This window comes from Denticeps clupeoides, chromosome 5 (genome assembly GCF_900700375.1).
Source record: "Denticeps clupeoides chromosome 5, fDenClu1.1, whole genome shotgun sequence".
Taxonomy (NCBI): domain Eukaryota; kingdom Metazoa; phylum Chordata; class Actinopteri; order Clupeiformes; family Denticipitidae; genus Denticeps; species Denticeps clupeoides.
In genome coordinates this window covers 26738738-26755028 of record NC_041711.1, presented here as the reverse complement: position 1 = coordinate 26755028, position 16291 = coordinate 26738738, and the positions used below count along the sequence as shown (strand labels likewise).

Below are 16291 nucleotides of genomic sequence, written 5' to 3'. Positions count from 1 at the left end.
ATATAAAAACTATATATAATAGCTAAAATCTTTTAGCAATGCAATAGTTTTGACCATGTGCCCTTCTTACATAAGAGACAGGGAGACAGAAGGAAAGAGACAGGACAAAATGGCTACATTCCTGATGATTTAAAAGCGGTGGCATTTTTCTGACACTAGAAAAGGCTGGAATGGAATGGAGAGTGGCAATTAAGTCACTCAGACAAATTCACCAAAACACAATTTCAGTGGTTCAGTGAATTTCATGATCAGGAAATGAGAACATGGGTCTGAGACACACGTCAAACACATATCATAATGTGTTGAGAGGACATACCGTCACCTTCTCTAAGTCAGCCTCTGAGGAGGTGGGCGAGAGGGGGCTGATTGGGCTGAGGGAGGGGGAGCTGCCCACACTGGACACATACTCAGGGTCAGGAACATACAGAACCTGCAAACACAAGCCAATGACATTTACCCAGCTTTCAAATACACACACATGCATAAAAACCCACACTGACACTTGTGCTAGTAAGTTGCTACGGATACAGAGTCTGCCATAAATGTAAATGTACATATAATGATTATTATATATTTTGAAACTACATATGATATTACAATGGTATTGTGTGATAAGTATCATATTATTTAATATAAAATCTTCATGTATAGTTTTGGTACTTAAACAGTGCTGTAAAGTCTGCACTTTATAATTCCTCATGCTCTGTCTTAAAGCATGGTGTGACGCTATCACTGGTACTTGTTTTTGTGTATTCCAGCCCTGCCAAGGAAAATGATGGATGTTGCCATTTTTTATTCTAAATCTGATTTGCCACTGTTGCCCATAGCTCATAGCAAAAAAATATTGGATGTGGAAAAAATATCTTTCAAAAAACTATATGGATATAGTGATATGATAATCTGCTCGGTGCAAAAGCATGCACCCACACACACACTCACAATCAAAACAAACATTTCTAATTTCATTGTCACAAATGACAAACAAATTAGTCACAAGTGGAATGGTGAGAGGATGATGGCAGAGGACATGCACAGCAGTGGTCTTCAGCCTGTTTTGATTGTTTCTGATTAGCAGATCAGGTCAGAACAGTGGATCCGACGCCTACCCTGCAACATTAACTGAGGAGCTTCGCAGGGGCTGAGCACTGGCCCCAGTTTTCCAGGGCTGACTGCGCAGCACCTCTGCTGGGGAGGATTATGCTAATGGCCCCAGTGAGCTGCAGGCTGGCTGTGGCTGTGTGAACCAGTGGAGAGGCATGATAAGAGCGCTCCAGCGCTGTGCTGCCTGCCGGTGGGCGGCCAGGACGCTGTCCAGACTCAGAGCTGCAACTCAGCCTGCAGGCCACATTTCAACCACCACAGCCGAATGTTAATTTATTTTAAAAGGATTTTAACAGTGCTCCGTCTGTCTCAGAGTTTTGGAATTTTGCTTTTCCTCCCATGAGCCATGACTACTATGGACTCTCACTGCTAGATCACTGAAGAAGCAGAGATGAGACTGAGGTCCAAAAACAAAGAAATAAACAAACTTTTTTTTTTTTTTTTTTAATTAAAATTCATATAAACATCATATTCATATAAATACCAAATCATGTGAATGACTGTTTAATAGTTCTAGATCATGCTGTATCAGAACCCTTGTTGAGAGAGTGAGGACGAGGTAGGAATATGTGTGAGAAAGACATGAATGTGCAGACAGAAGAAGGGCAAAGTCAGAGAGGAGTTCACACCTGTCCAGGCACCACATTTCTGGAGAAAAGCTTGTTGAGCTGAACCAGCTCATTGGGCGTGGTGTCAAACTTCAGCGCTATGCTGTTCAGAGTGTCCCGTGACTCCACCTGGTCCACAGACAAGAGCAGGGGAAAAAAGCAAAAGAATGAACTCACAAGGGGAATAAAAAAGGATCACAACACCCTGGAGAAGTCAAAAATGATATAGACATAAATAACACTTAAAAAAAGCAGCTTCCATCTTGAGAATGGTCATACTGCTGCATTTTCTGGAATATTCTGCAACTGGTCCCGTGAGTAGGATGGGCAGACAGGCAGTGTGTGCACAGACAGGACCAGCAGTGAAGTGGGTCATTAGGATAGTGCTGCTGTCACAGTCATGCGCTGACTGGCACTTCACACACCAGTGAGAGCAAGCATTCAGACAATAATGCACAGGAATGTCAGACACACCAGCTCAGCCACACACACACACAGACACACAGACACAGACACACACACACACACACACACACACACACAAACTCACACACACAGCATTTCTGTAGGTCAAGACCATGGACTAGAGAAGCAGGACACAACATGTACAGAAAAGAGTTGCACTACACTTCTCTCCCTTCAACAAAGAAATGGAAAAATGTAGCAAACTAAACACAGCAGCCTGACCAATTGTCTGCTATTTTATGATCATGCATCAATGTTTTTGGAACTGGAAGGAATTTCCTTTAAAACAGTCGAATGCCATTAACTGAGAGGCTGTTACACAAAACTTTTTGGACAGGCGAGGGCTCAGACTCTTGAGAAGAAATCTTATGTTATATAGAGGATTGGGATAAATTAATGAACTGTATATACTAAACAATAAAGAGCATCTGCTTGTGGCACAAATTGGGATTTAATGGGGTTAGAGATTTTATGATGGTAATAAGAATGAAAATATATACATATAAACATATATATTCTGTTTTTAAATATGAAGGGTGCTGGAAGTAATGTCCCTGTTGCCATGGTGATGTGAATGGCCGACACACACTGGTACACTTGTGTGACAGACAATCGAGAAACCCCAGCTTTATTCTTCAGGGAACAAAGACAAATGGGACAAAACTTCACTGGGAACAATGGGACAAACTGGCCATGCTCTGTATAATCTATCTTAGCCAGACAACCCCATCAGCCCACAACCTTCACCAGGAACTAACTGCTCCAGAGCCACAAACACTCACAAAAACACTTCAACCATACCAGGTCTCTCCTCTTCTGTAATCCAGCTATTCAAACCAAACACCAGCTCAGGAGATTCTAAATGGAATTAGGTTGTTGGTTAATAAAACCTTCTTGACTTCTCCCTTTCAAGCTGCTGACATGCTTATTGACCCAGCGTCTGTAATGCAACTCAATAACAGTACCAAGTGAACGACAGTGAGTTAGACAGATCAATAGTCACCCCACTGTCACAGCACTTCTTGGCTTAAAATAGGTGGTTTTCTTAGGTGTCAATAACATACACTGGTCTATAAATTGATGTCAGCAATATCAGTGCTTTTATTCTGATGCGGCCTAAAAATTATCTAGTTTTCTAGATTTTCATTGTAGGAATCGCCATCACCATAAATGGTATAGACACACCTACTAAAAACATTTACTTAATCAAGTTTTGAAAATGCAAGTTTATAGTATCAGAATATTGTCAGGAATACCAATGAAATATGTTGATATTATTAGTCAGTATGTGGATTGGATGGTTATGATGACTGTATACAAAGAATATGAGAAATCAGTTTCCACCAGTTTCTTTTTGGAACAAAACACTATTGGAACTGCACTATATTGGACATTGTTTTGCAAAAATGTTTTTTACCATGCAGTTTATTATTCATTCATATGCAGCCACTGGGGACACATGTGACATGTCTTGGTGCCAGTCCCAAGCCCAGGTAAATGGGAAGGGTTGTGCCAGGAATAAAACTTTTGCCAAATCAATTGTGCAGACAATCATCCACTGTGGTGACCCCCTAACCAAAGGTAGAAGTCAAAGTCAAGTCAAATTCAAAGTAAAATTTATTGTCATCTCTTCTATATATTGTACAGATACAGAGAGACGAGAAGACATGGCTCCAGTTTAAACAGTGCAACATAAAAATAGACAACAAAAAACAGATGCGGCACATGGAATACAATACATAAATAAATAGGACACAAAATATACATTTTAGCTAAAAATTAAGTGTTAAAAAGTGACCAGTGATATATACATGTTTACTGACTGTGCAAATAAATAACAGTAATAATTGTACAGTTTGTAAATCTCGACATTTTTCTTATTCTTGGTTTCAGTGCAACATGAACATGTAGTCCTACATGCAGCCAGATCGGCTAAACTGTCATCTGTACTTATTCTCCTTGACCTCTCTGCAGCATTTGACACCGTTAACCACAAGACTCTCTTGTCAATCCTGAAGTGGCTTGGAATTCAGGGCTCAGCATGGCAGTGGTTTGCTTCCTACCTTGATGAGCGATCTTACCAAGTGACTTGGAAAGGATCCACCTCTACCTCACGTAGACTCTCCACTGGTGTCCCTCAAGGCTCGGTGTTAGGTCCTCTCCTTTTCTACCTCTACACGAGATCACTTGGTGAGGTCATTTCCTCACATGGATTATCCTACCACTGCTATGCTGACGACACACAACTCCTCTTCTCCTTTCCTCCCTCTGATCTACATGCTCCTTCCAAAATCTCTGCATGTCTATCCGACATCTCGTCTTTGATGTCAGCCCATCACCTCCAACTCAATCCCACCAAAACTGAACTAATATTCATTCTAACTAATATTCAGCAGATTCTTCACCACATCAGGATCTTGCTATTCACCTAGACAACTCGCAGCTCTCTCCTTCTGCAACAGCCCGCATCCTTGGCTTAACAATAGACAACCAACTCTCATTCTCGACTCACATCAGCAATCTTTCCCGCTCATGTAGATTCCTTCTCTACAATATCAGATGAATTCGCCCTTATCTGTCAACCCAGGCCACCCGACTACTGGTTCAGTCCTTAGTAATCTCAAGACTGGACTACTGTAACTCCCTTCTAGCTGGTCTACCACTATGTACCATCCAACCTCTACAACTCATACAAAATGCAGCAGCACGACTGATCTTCAACGTTCCCAAATTCTCCCACATCACCCCTCTGCTACGCTCCCTCCACTGGCTCCCAGTAGCTGCATGCATCAGGTTAAAAATACTGATGCTGGCCTACAAAGCCAAACATGGAGTAGCACCATCCTACCTCACAGCCCTTATTACACCTGACACTGCACCTCGTATACTCCGAGCCTCCAGTACAGCTCGCCTGGTCCCTCCATATCTGAAGGTAAAAGGAAAACATTCTTCTAGACTCTTCTCCGTCTTGGCCCCTCGGTGGTGGAATGAACTTCCCCTCGAGGTCAGAACAGCTCAGTCACTGAGCACCTTCAAACGACAGCTCAAGACCTTCCTCTTTAAAGAATATTTAGATTAAAATTGTAACTTTGTTGATATCGAACTTGTGTACAGAATCTACAACAGAGTGAATAAAAAGATTGTATTCATAGTTGGGGTCCTAGTGAACCGGAATTGATCTCTTCATCGATGGTAACTTGAAAGCACGTTGTAAGTCGCTCTGGATAAGGGCGTCTGCCGAATGCCGTAAATGTAAATGTAAATGTAAATGTAGTCCGTATATCAGCATGTGTAACTGCAGCAATGAGGTGGAAAGTGCAGAGGTGCAACAGAGTTAGTCCACAGTGCGAGTGTGTGAAGTATTATAAAAATTACAAATATTGACAGGATAAAATGTTTTACAGCCCAGTATTTAACAAAACAGTGCTTATAAAAAGTGAAAACAAAGTGTGTGTGTGTGTTTGTGTGTGTGTGTGTGTGTGTGTGTGTGTGTGTGTGTGTGTGTGTGTGTGTGTGTGTGTGTGTGTGTATATATATATATATATATATATATATATATATATATATATATATCTTTTTGAACACCATATGTAATGAATATTCCCAGTGCCCCAGTAACAACGTTGCCTTTCAACTTTTCCAGCCTGGCACAGAGCACTGAGTGAAGTAGGTGAGCATCTTGTCCATTGGCTATTTATTTTTAGCTTTGCAGCGCTTTTAGTACAAACACAACCGGTCCCTCACCCTTTTTTTAGTGCTATATAGAAAAATAAAAGGCCTTAATATTCTAAAATCACATTGTTTGGGGTATTTGGCAAAAAGCAAGTTAATAACTGTGCAATATTTGTTTTCCAACACCAAGAACTCAACATTTCATTAACATTAGTGATCAGAACCATAAATATTTACTTACCATAAATGGCATATCATGTTTTTCTGATGAACGTGTGAGTGATAAAAGGTTTTATTTAATATCTGCTGTGATCTTTTAATCTGGCATAAGGTGATGCTGGTAGATGACCTGCAGATGGTCCTGCTGCTGTAGCACAATAGCAACCTACTTTATCCATTCCTGCAGCAAAGATGCTACTGCTAAGTATGTCAACAAATTTGACCAATATTTTATCAGGATAAAAAATATAGATTATTTTATGCAATGTGTGTTCAGGGTGCTGTTGGTCATGCAAATCATATGCATCTTGGTGACAAACAAGTGTACAACTGAAGTAGCGTTATGAAAACAAATCCTATATATTTACTATATTAGTAATTTCATAAGATCCAACAGATATTTAACTATGTAATGTTTGAACTAACAAATATTCTCTGAAACAACAAAAAGCTACGGGCACTGTGTGTTCATGATGATCATTGTGTGTGTGTGTGTGTGTGTGTGTGTGTGTGTAAAAAAAAAGAAAAAAAAAAAAAAACACACACACACACATATATATATATAAAAAACTTCATTACATAAACCCACAGCATTAATTTAAACGAGGAATAGGTTTATTTATGCAATTCATTTTAATTGGCCTTAAGTGGACATAACTACAAGTTATTTACTGGTTTAAAATGATATAGTCAGTTCTGTAGTGCACATTGAATGCTATTTCCAAAGATCCAATTCAGTTCAATTGATGATCCTAATAAAACTCCATCGATGTGATGAGGAAATAGGTTGTGTCGTCACTCTGTGGACAGTGACAAGAGGACACCCTTATCCATTAAAGTCCTGATCAATAAAGTCCATTATTCATTAGTTCTTCAGGGTGAAAAACAAAGGCATGTCCTTGCAATGACATGCAAGAAGTTTGGATGTGGAAAAAAGATAAGAGAGCAGAGGACACCCTTCACAGAGCGAGTTTTGCAACATGTTGGTCTGACTGCAAGTACGCTTTTAGTGATTAGCTTCAATAAATGCAGTTGAGGGCTCACACCTCCACTACCCATTAGCACCTGTGCTGACACATTTCTGCAAGAAAAGGGAGCAGCACCTTCCCTCGTCCCCTTTTCAGCTTGTCCTGTAGCAAACTAGAGCAGCCCCGCTTAAGACATTTAAGACAATTTTCTCCTTCTCACTCAACAAAGAACGGATGTCAAAAATAATTGCACACAAACCAAACAATACTCATTAGATGGAAAAGAGGATAGGGGGAAAAAGATGGCAGACAATTCATAATCAACGCATGGCATAGAGTGTGTCATCAAACTGAAAAAATAAAACCCAGCAAAATGGAGCAATGTCAAATCAGAAGAAAATTGCACTCTGCCAGCTTTTAATACGCAGGACCAAGCCCCGACTTTAGCATGACAGTTGCCATAGCGACTTTGTCATTACTATCCTCATGACACGCATGTCTAACAGCGTTGTTCATCATTTAAGGCCCTAATATTAGAACTACTTGCTTGCATGGGCACAGAATTCTCTCAGTCAGAGGACACAGAAGAATACACATACACATACTGACACATACTTTCTTTTGTAACCTTTTGAGAATATTGTTATTGCTCATGCTCTAATTCCAATAAACAAAGTTTAAATTTTTTTTCTTAAATAAACATATCAGTGGCGACAATTTGTTGTCAAAGTTGGGGTTAAATTTTTTCTTCAGAGCGTATGCCTCAAGTTTAGTCCTGGAGGTCTTCCTGTTCTGTTCTACAAGACCGATGGTAATTTGCAATGAAGTGGGTTAATGTGAAGACGAATTCCCTCCAGGACAAGAGCTGGAGATAACTGCTTTAGAGTGAATGGTCACAGCCAATCAGTGGGTGATCATCTTTATCCACTAATGAAACCTTTCTTAACTAACGCAATTGATGTGTTCCAGTAGGATTACGTTGACATCTGTAGGATCATCAATAAGTTGATGACGATATGATGTTTAGTCACCAGATCTCCACTCAATTAAATACTTATGGGACATCATAGTATAATATCTTACTCAGAGTTCATGACCTCCTAACTGGAGTCCTGTATAGTAGGGCTGCACGATATTGGGAAAATATGCAATATGCAATATTGTTGTTGAATATTGCGATAACGATATTTCTTGTGATATAACATTTCCCTACTATTAAACAAAGGGTACAGGCCTCAAATAAATTGGTATGTAGTGGAAACACTAACATATTGTCAACATTCACATAAATAAAAATTAATATGAACATGTAAACATTACATGGCCCGGTCTAGCCAATAGCATTATTTCACCTACTTGGGAGGCGGGTATTAAGATTGGTCAAATTTGGACACACAAATGCTTGGCACATAAATTAATGCTGCATCCGAAATCGCATACTACTTGAGTAGGTACTACATTTGAATTACATTTTTACATTTTACACTTGAAAAGTGAGCCGAAAAAGAGCCGTTTCCCGTTTCGAATATGATGCCGCCTCTCCCACTGCCTTATGGGATAGTGAAGTGTCCATGGAATGCCTACTACAGAATTCGGTTGGAAGTAGTAGTACATCCGGGTACTCCTCGTCTACTGTTTTTCGAATACTATGAATTCACCGCTCGGCTTGTCTGGTTCCAGCCTGGTGTTGGTGTACAGTTCACACACGCAGAAGTACAGCGGAAGTACAGCGCGTACTACTCGCCTTGCATACTGTTTTTCACATACAATATGTCATGTGCCGGCGGAGTTGTGACCAGCATGCCTTGCGGGTGAGATACGCACTGACGGGACGGGCGCGCCAGGGGACTGCAAATAGTTAACCATGTTACGGGGTTAACTGGGGTTCGGGATGTGTGTGTTATGGGGATTTAATGTAGCGTGTGCAAGGGGAGAAACTTTACACCGGGACGTAGTTGTGTAGGTTCGGAGGAGAAGATGAGACGCCTCCCTGTTATTTGGAAGCCGGTGGAGTAGGTATTGGTTGTTGGCGCCACGTACTGGCTTCCGTTCAATAAAAAGCGTTATTCCGAATGATTGAGTCGATTTCACCTTTCCTGACCTCGCGGCGACGGCTCCACACAATAGCACATAGTATAAATTTCATTTATCGCGATACAGATATTTTTCGGTATATCGTGCAGCCCTACTGTATAGTTCACACAACATGTAATTTATCTGTAAAGGGATCATAGAACTTGACTGACACAATCTTTCACTCTCAACTTGTCCATTTGGTCTCACAAACAATGTTCTGTAATGAAAATGTATATGTGAAGTGAAATATGTGAAGAGACACATCCCTATTGTGAAACTAAAAAAAATGGGCAATGGTCATAAAACATTGCTATGGGTTTTTGATTAGTTAATGATTGGCAACTTGACCCGATCTTTACCATTATAGATTAACTTGGCTCAGTGAACTCATAAATGTGACATAACCAAGGTCAGAGAGAGCTGCTGCTGCCACTCTGGTAAATCATGCCGCTGTGGGAATCATTGTAACACAGGACAAACACAACACTCCGAACCAATCCGTGGACCTGGAGTAGCCCCTTCCGGACCAGATCCTGACAGACAATTAATTTAGTGCAGAATGAAATGCAACAAAAGTCCATGAGAACATGCAGTTGCAGATCCATTTTAAGGTACAACACAGTGGTTTGTTACACCATTCTATTATGCGATTATTATTAATGACTTTTAAAGAAATTACTATGTCATTAGCGTTATTGAATGGTTGAAAATTATGTAAACCACATTATGTGATCTTCAATCATATGACAGCTACCATCATCAAAATGCCAAATGAGACAAAATGTCTTGGAAGAATGGTGTCCATCCTTACAGCAGAGTAACCGATCCTGGAAAATCTATCAACAGGAAAATCTGGAACAACTTTCTCTTCCCATACTCATCAATAGGGTCTGTTGGCCCTGCCTTTGGTAGGCGTTAACCAATGGAGAACACAAATTCCTCAAAGGACCTGCCATTTTGAAAGCGGAGGAACAAATTGTAATAACTATTTCAATACAAATAAAGGAAAAGGGAATCTAATAAATGGGTTTAATTCATGGTTGTTTACGAACTGGTTCGCCAAAGGGAACCCTGAAATCCTTTTGTGAGACAGGGTAAAAATAACATCTCAATTGCTGTGCATGTCTGTTTTTGGGACACGTTTGGGATATTTCAACCTCTGGGCTCCTCCTCTCTTGCCACTTCTTTTTCAGACAGGTAGTGATTAGCTGGTCACTATAACCCCCTTGCTTCCTCAGCGGGCTGTTCTGTGTCCCTGATTTTCTCTGAACTGTTTCAATTGGCTGGAGGTCAGCCAATGGCTGGACCCTAATAAAACAGGGATGCTTTATCTGGAGCTGAGCAGAAGGGTTGCGGCTGCCGAGATTTTGTATTTTCGTCACTCTCCCAGGAAAGATTCTTTTCTGATAAAGCAGCTTTCGTTTTCCTGTGGGTACAGGCAGATTAGAGAATATCTGGCAAAAGCCAAATGAAGAAAGGAGATCGGAGTTTAAGATAAGGCTGCTGCCGAGCTGCTTCTGCGCGTCACACCAGTCACAGTGGCACAATGACCAAATCCATCTCTTTCTTTCTTTCCTGTGAAGACCAAGGTTGTCTTACAATATCCACCCGTCTGCTCTTCTGTCTTCCTTCCACTCTATCTGTGACACCATCAACAGTCTTCCGCCATCCATCTGTTGATGCTAGTGATGGATGATAGCCGCTCAGGTCCAGATTTAAAAGCTCACAAAGGTCTGCCATCCACGGTGAAACCTAGATTGGGCCATGTCTAACCTCCCATCCCTCAGCCTGACAAACCATCCCTCATTCCCTCGGTAACTGACGTCCTCCTGCTGTAGTGCCACATGCTTCACATGCTACACAGACAAAAACAATGGCCTTGTCACTCTGGCCATCACAGTGGATAGAGCCATTAGTCACAGGAGTGAGGGGAGGGTGAGGTGATGTTTTTCTGCAAGACCTGTGCACTGGACAATGATGTTAGAAGGGGAATTCCCAAAGTTGGGCGGGACTAACGTGGACGTGGGTAAGAGTCAGAGGTCAGCCACCAACCTCTGTGCCGTTGCTCTCCCACCACGGCCAGGCAAGGCTCCAGCTCTCAGCACATGGCTCAGCCCCCCACACGCCCCTCTGTTACCAGGGAGAGGAGAGAAAACGCTGGCCGCCTGCAGCTGGAAGCTGAGGGTCATTTCAAGAACATGAGCAGCCAGAGCCTGACTATATTTCCAGATAATGCCAGGGAATCAGAGAGTGCTTTCTCCCTCTCTGTCTGCATCTTTTCCATGTTCAACCCCGTCTCTCGAAGTCTTTCGTGCTTTTCCTCGCCATATCGCTCCCGTGCCTCTTTCTACCCCCTTCTCAATCTCCTGCTCTCACTCTCTCTCCACAAAGCTACTGAATCAATAGAACGGCAAACGTAGTTGGAAGGTCATTTGTGCACACACTAGTGGAATGTATGCTGATAAGAACAACACACACACACACACCTACAAATGAACTGAAAAGAGCACCTGCTTCCCTAGTGCTTCTGTGCACCCCCATAACCCAAACGTCAACTTTGGCTTCCCTCTCACTGCACAACACAACAGAGTTGAGTTGTCATTTTTGACAGCGGAGACTCCCAGAATATTGTGCAAACGTCCAGCCGTTCCTGCAGTCTGATGCTCGGGGGGGGGGGGAGAAACACGTGCATCAGAGGCACAGAGAAGAACCAAAACACCCCACCAAACGGGGCTGTAGAAGGCGCTTCTTCATCAGAACGAGGACAAGACAGGCACCTGACGGCGAGGATGCCACCTGAACACAAGCAGCATGTGCGGCAGCAGAGCTCAGCCAGTGAACGTTCAGCGCACTCACCGAATACTCCACGGTCCCCTTCGGTCTCTGGAACGACATGCGGCGCCCATCCTTCTTCTCCGGAGTCTTCTTCTGGCCGGTGTCTGAAAGCAAGCGAGGGAAGGTGCGCATTACGTTCATGTTCCCTCTCTCCCCTCAGCCCGGTGGGTAGACAGCTCATTCGTCAACAGTGAGTGTGAGCAGGCGAGCGAGCGATCCGGCTAGCGCTGCGAGCACAGAGCCCTCTCTCTCTTCCCCCCTCGCCCCCTCTCTCTCTTCTTCTCTGTCTAAACGTCTGCTGCTCGCCACAATGACAGTCGCTGATTTCTCCTTCAACCCCCTCGCTCTCCCTGCCCGCCGTTGCTGTTTCTGCTGCTCACAACAGACACACACCCCTCTGACCTCCACGAGACCGAGAGTGAGTGTGCTTGCTCGCCCGCTCGTGAGTGTGTGTGCCTGCTAAAGGGGGTGGGGAGTTGCAACCGTTCCACATCGCAGCGGTGTTAAGCTGAACAGCTCCACTCGGCTGCTTAGGTGAGGCTAGCACCATTATGCATGCGCCGCCCAGAGACAGGTTCCTCGCTGGTGTCTGTGTGTGACGGAGGGGCTCAGCTGTAAAAACATGACTCATACGCCGGGCCTGATATTTCTGGGCCAGGTACCGCATTCTGAACGGGACTCCTCACCAGCTACACATTTATTTATCCAGCCACACTGGCATTATAAATAGCGTATGCAGATCCCAAATCGTTCATTTAGCAAATAATGCACCAAACAACATGTGCACCATATTCAGCATCCTACCTTAACTACAATGTGTGCAGATTCTCCTTATCTATTGAAACATAATGTTTTAAGTCTACAGGGTCTATTTCACCGGGGAGATCGCTTCAGTTTCATTTACATTGAAATATGCATGCAGTGTTTGCATTATTAAGACATAGAAATAATCTTGCATGTGGATGCTGGGTGATCCGTGGTAGTAACTTTGTACCAAGCAACTTTTTTTGTTAACCAAAATATCAGGGGTCAAAGTTCCTCTAAACATACTCACTGACTATTTTTAGGTGAACAAAATGAGTATGAGAAAGACTTCCCAGACACATGGAATATGACCTTAGCACTGTGTGTGATGGTGAGCCAATGATTCCGTTTCACACGGAATCATTGAAGGAAATAATAATATCTCCACTGGTTAGTGCATAAACCAAAAGAGAGACAAAGGCATGGAAGTGAAACAGTGTAAATTTAGGTTTTATAGCTTGTGAAAGATTAAAAAAAACATTCAGCCAAGTCCTGTGACTAAGTAACTAAGTGCACTACTGTTCTCCATAAACAAAGGCTCATTTCAGGGTGAAGAATGCTGACCTGACGCAGCGCCAGTGACTTAAAAAAATAAAATGTGTTAATAAAATGTTTAATACAAAAACGTTTTATATTTTATCTATATAACACATACACATGCATTCTCTCTCTCTCTCTCTCTCTCTCGCCAGTGACTTAAAAAAATAAAATGTGTTAATAAAATGTTTAATACAAAAACGTTTTATATTTTATCTATATAACACATACACATGCATTCTCTCTCTCTCTCTCTCTCTCTCTCACACACACACACACACACACACACACACACACACACACACACACACACACACACACACACACACAGTATATATAGCCACAACATAAGCTATATTTATCGAATTTTAGTGTGGTATTATTTTTTGGATACATTGTAAAACCCATATAAACATATGAGCAACATACGTACAGAAATACCTGTATAGATACTACATACTATGTTTGTGCTTCTCCATCTAAAGAAAATGTCAATGAAAGAAATAACATATATATGACACACTCCCACTCAAAAAAACACAGACAGGCAATTTCCTGTTGGCGACTTGTTTCAGTGCTGGCTGTAATGGCCCCCCAGACCTTATTTTTAGTCCCCCCTCATGTGCAATGGCAAATGGCAGGGGAGTACTCCATCATAATGAACAGGTGCCATGCACACTGATGTAGCTGAGGAATGAAGGCGGGAAAAAAGGAGGAAGCGGAGGAGGAGAAAAGGAAGTGTGAACCCAGCATCCCTAAAGAGCAGAGGCAGCCCTTTTCAGAATAATATGAACTGCCTCAAGTATAGTGCTAACGTTAAAATTAAAGGTTTCAAATCCCACAAGGACCATATAGATACCAATGTATCTATACACCAATGTAGGGTAAAATGGGTTCAGTCTAACAGAGGAGATCTTCTGTATTAACTATAATATCCTTTACGTGAGACCTATAAAATGCAACTTTGTATGAAGGCTCTATGTAGCTGACCTGATAAAAGCTTATTACAAATACGTCTTCCTAGGAACATACTTTTATTTGATTATCTCACATATAAAAAGTCTCTACTACACCAAAAATGCTCAACCTTCCTAAAAAGTCACTGGTCTTTAAAGAAGGGGAGTAAAGTAAAAATTGTCTGAGAAGGGTGGAAATGGTGTGACTGAAACACATGGAAAGGCAGTATTGGGAAAACATTCATTTCACATTCCTAATGCCATGCATCCATTATATTCCCTCGGGCAATGGTTTCAACAACCCACTTCAAAACGAAAAGAGGGTTGGCGCTCTGTGATGCTGGGATGCTGTATGAAATAACACATTACAAGGAGCGTATTGAAGCATGCATGAGAGGAAAATTTCTTGTTTGATTTTGTTAGATGAAAATTATGTTTGCCTCTGTGTCTTAATTTAAATGCAAAGTAAGGTTAGACATGAAAACCATGTAGCCGTTACACATGTATATGCTGTGCAAGCCTTTGTTTTTACACCTTACAATACTGATTTTCTGAAGCCCTAAGCTTCACCCAGTGGGTCTACAGATGCAGGAGTTACTGATGCAACCTGACCCCTGAAGGGTCTCATCGCTCATTAGAAACATGACACCTGTCACATTTCATCTTACACATACTCATTTATGAAAACAAGCATGTGTAGAGAGTTATTGCAAACATGCCTTGCCATGAAGCTGGGTGAGGTTACCCCAACACACAACATGGCTCAGCCTATGGACTGCTCACAACTTCCCAACTCCACACTTCGCTGGGGCAGCTGTGTCAGGTAGGAGTGCTGGAATTCAACAGACCTGCAGCCTCCTCTTCCTCATTAACACTCACCCCAGGTCAATTAATCAAACCCTGATCCTGTCACTGGCACTGCGTGTGTCACCCCACCCACAGGCTCTCATTAGCGCTCACTCCAGGGTGACTAATCGCACCAGCGCAACTTCCATCGGCGGCCGCAGTATTGCTTTGTGTGCAGTATTTTGCCAACAAGTCAAACAGGCCACTGGGCCAAGCGTCTGTACAATTATGTATTACAGTTTTTATGAGCCTTTTTTCCCACATTTATCAGAATTTTGTTATGGATTCTACAGTCTGTAGGCAACAGGGAAAAATCTGAGAGCAACATTCCATTTAGTTCAAGTGAACCTGCAGAATCAGCACAATGTGCCTAGATTCACAGGCTTTGGTAGAGCTGATTTTCCTACACAGGCCTTCTGAATAATTCCTTTATATTCTTGGATTTCTGAATTGGATGATGGCATTATGATCTCAGACAAGTTATTTTATATATTATATTTGACTAATATTCAAATTTGGTAAATATTCCAATTAATAATTCCTGCAAAAGCAAATAAATAAATACACAAAAACTCACCAACGTGTGTTAGGAATTTCAACAGATTGCAATAGACTGTGTGATTCATTTAAAGTGTTTTATGGTTTGCTGTAAAAGATGGTGGACTTGAGGACTGGTTTCATATTTTTGATATTTTAGGATCTCCAAATTTCGATATATTGAGCACAGGACTTGTACAGAACAACTCACGCACAAGATGAGCCCTACTGACTGTGCCTCAGAAACCAGAGTCTCTGTAAAAACAGGACGTGCCTTTCCTACTTCCTAACGCAGAGTCATCAGTGCAGGCAGCAAAAACACTTAACGCAGCATGGAAGGCCTCTCCAGGAGCAGGCTGCGCAGACAAGGGGAACAAATTGCAGGCTCTTTAAATTTAACCCCATGACTGAAAGTCACAGTGCGATGAGACATGCCTGGTGTGGAGGACTTTTGGTCTCATTTAGGTCAACAGAAGGGAAGAAACTAAAAATAAAAGTCTTTATATATTTTAATAAAAATAAATATTGGTACATTGTACACTGTATGTTTAATAAACAGACAAGCTCAGGAATTTAAGAAGTTATTTCCACTGAAATGTATGCAGGTGAGAAAAAACATGTTTTAAGAGGTTTTATCGAAATGGCCTCTCCTAGAACCACACTTGCC

General features: G+C 41.9%; 1 protein-coding gene across 6 annotated transcripts in view; it reads right to left on the bottom strand.

Moving 5' to 3' along the window:
* Positions 1-16291, bottom strand: part of oxr1a (oxidation resistance 1a) — a 99666-nt gene that overhangs the window by 23951 nt on the left and 59424 nt on the right. For 4 of the 6 annotated variants that reach the window (XM_028978917.1, XM_028978915.1, XM_028978919.1 and 1 more), the window contains 3 exons: positions 11966-12048; positions 1731-1838; positions 317-430 (listed from right to left, as the gene is read on the bottom strand). In XM_028978917.1, coding sequence (XP_028834750.1) covers positions 317-430; positions 1731-1838; positions 11966-12048 — 305 coding nt within the window. The remainder of the gene's footprint in view (positions 1-316; positions 431-1730; positions 1839-11965; positions 12049-16291) is intronic. The other 2 variants (XM_028978916.1, XM_028978920.1) reach the window with 2 other exon arrangements.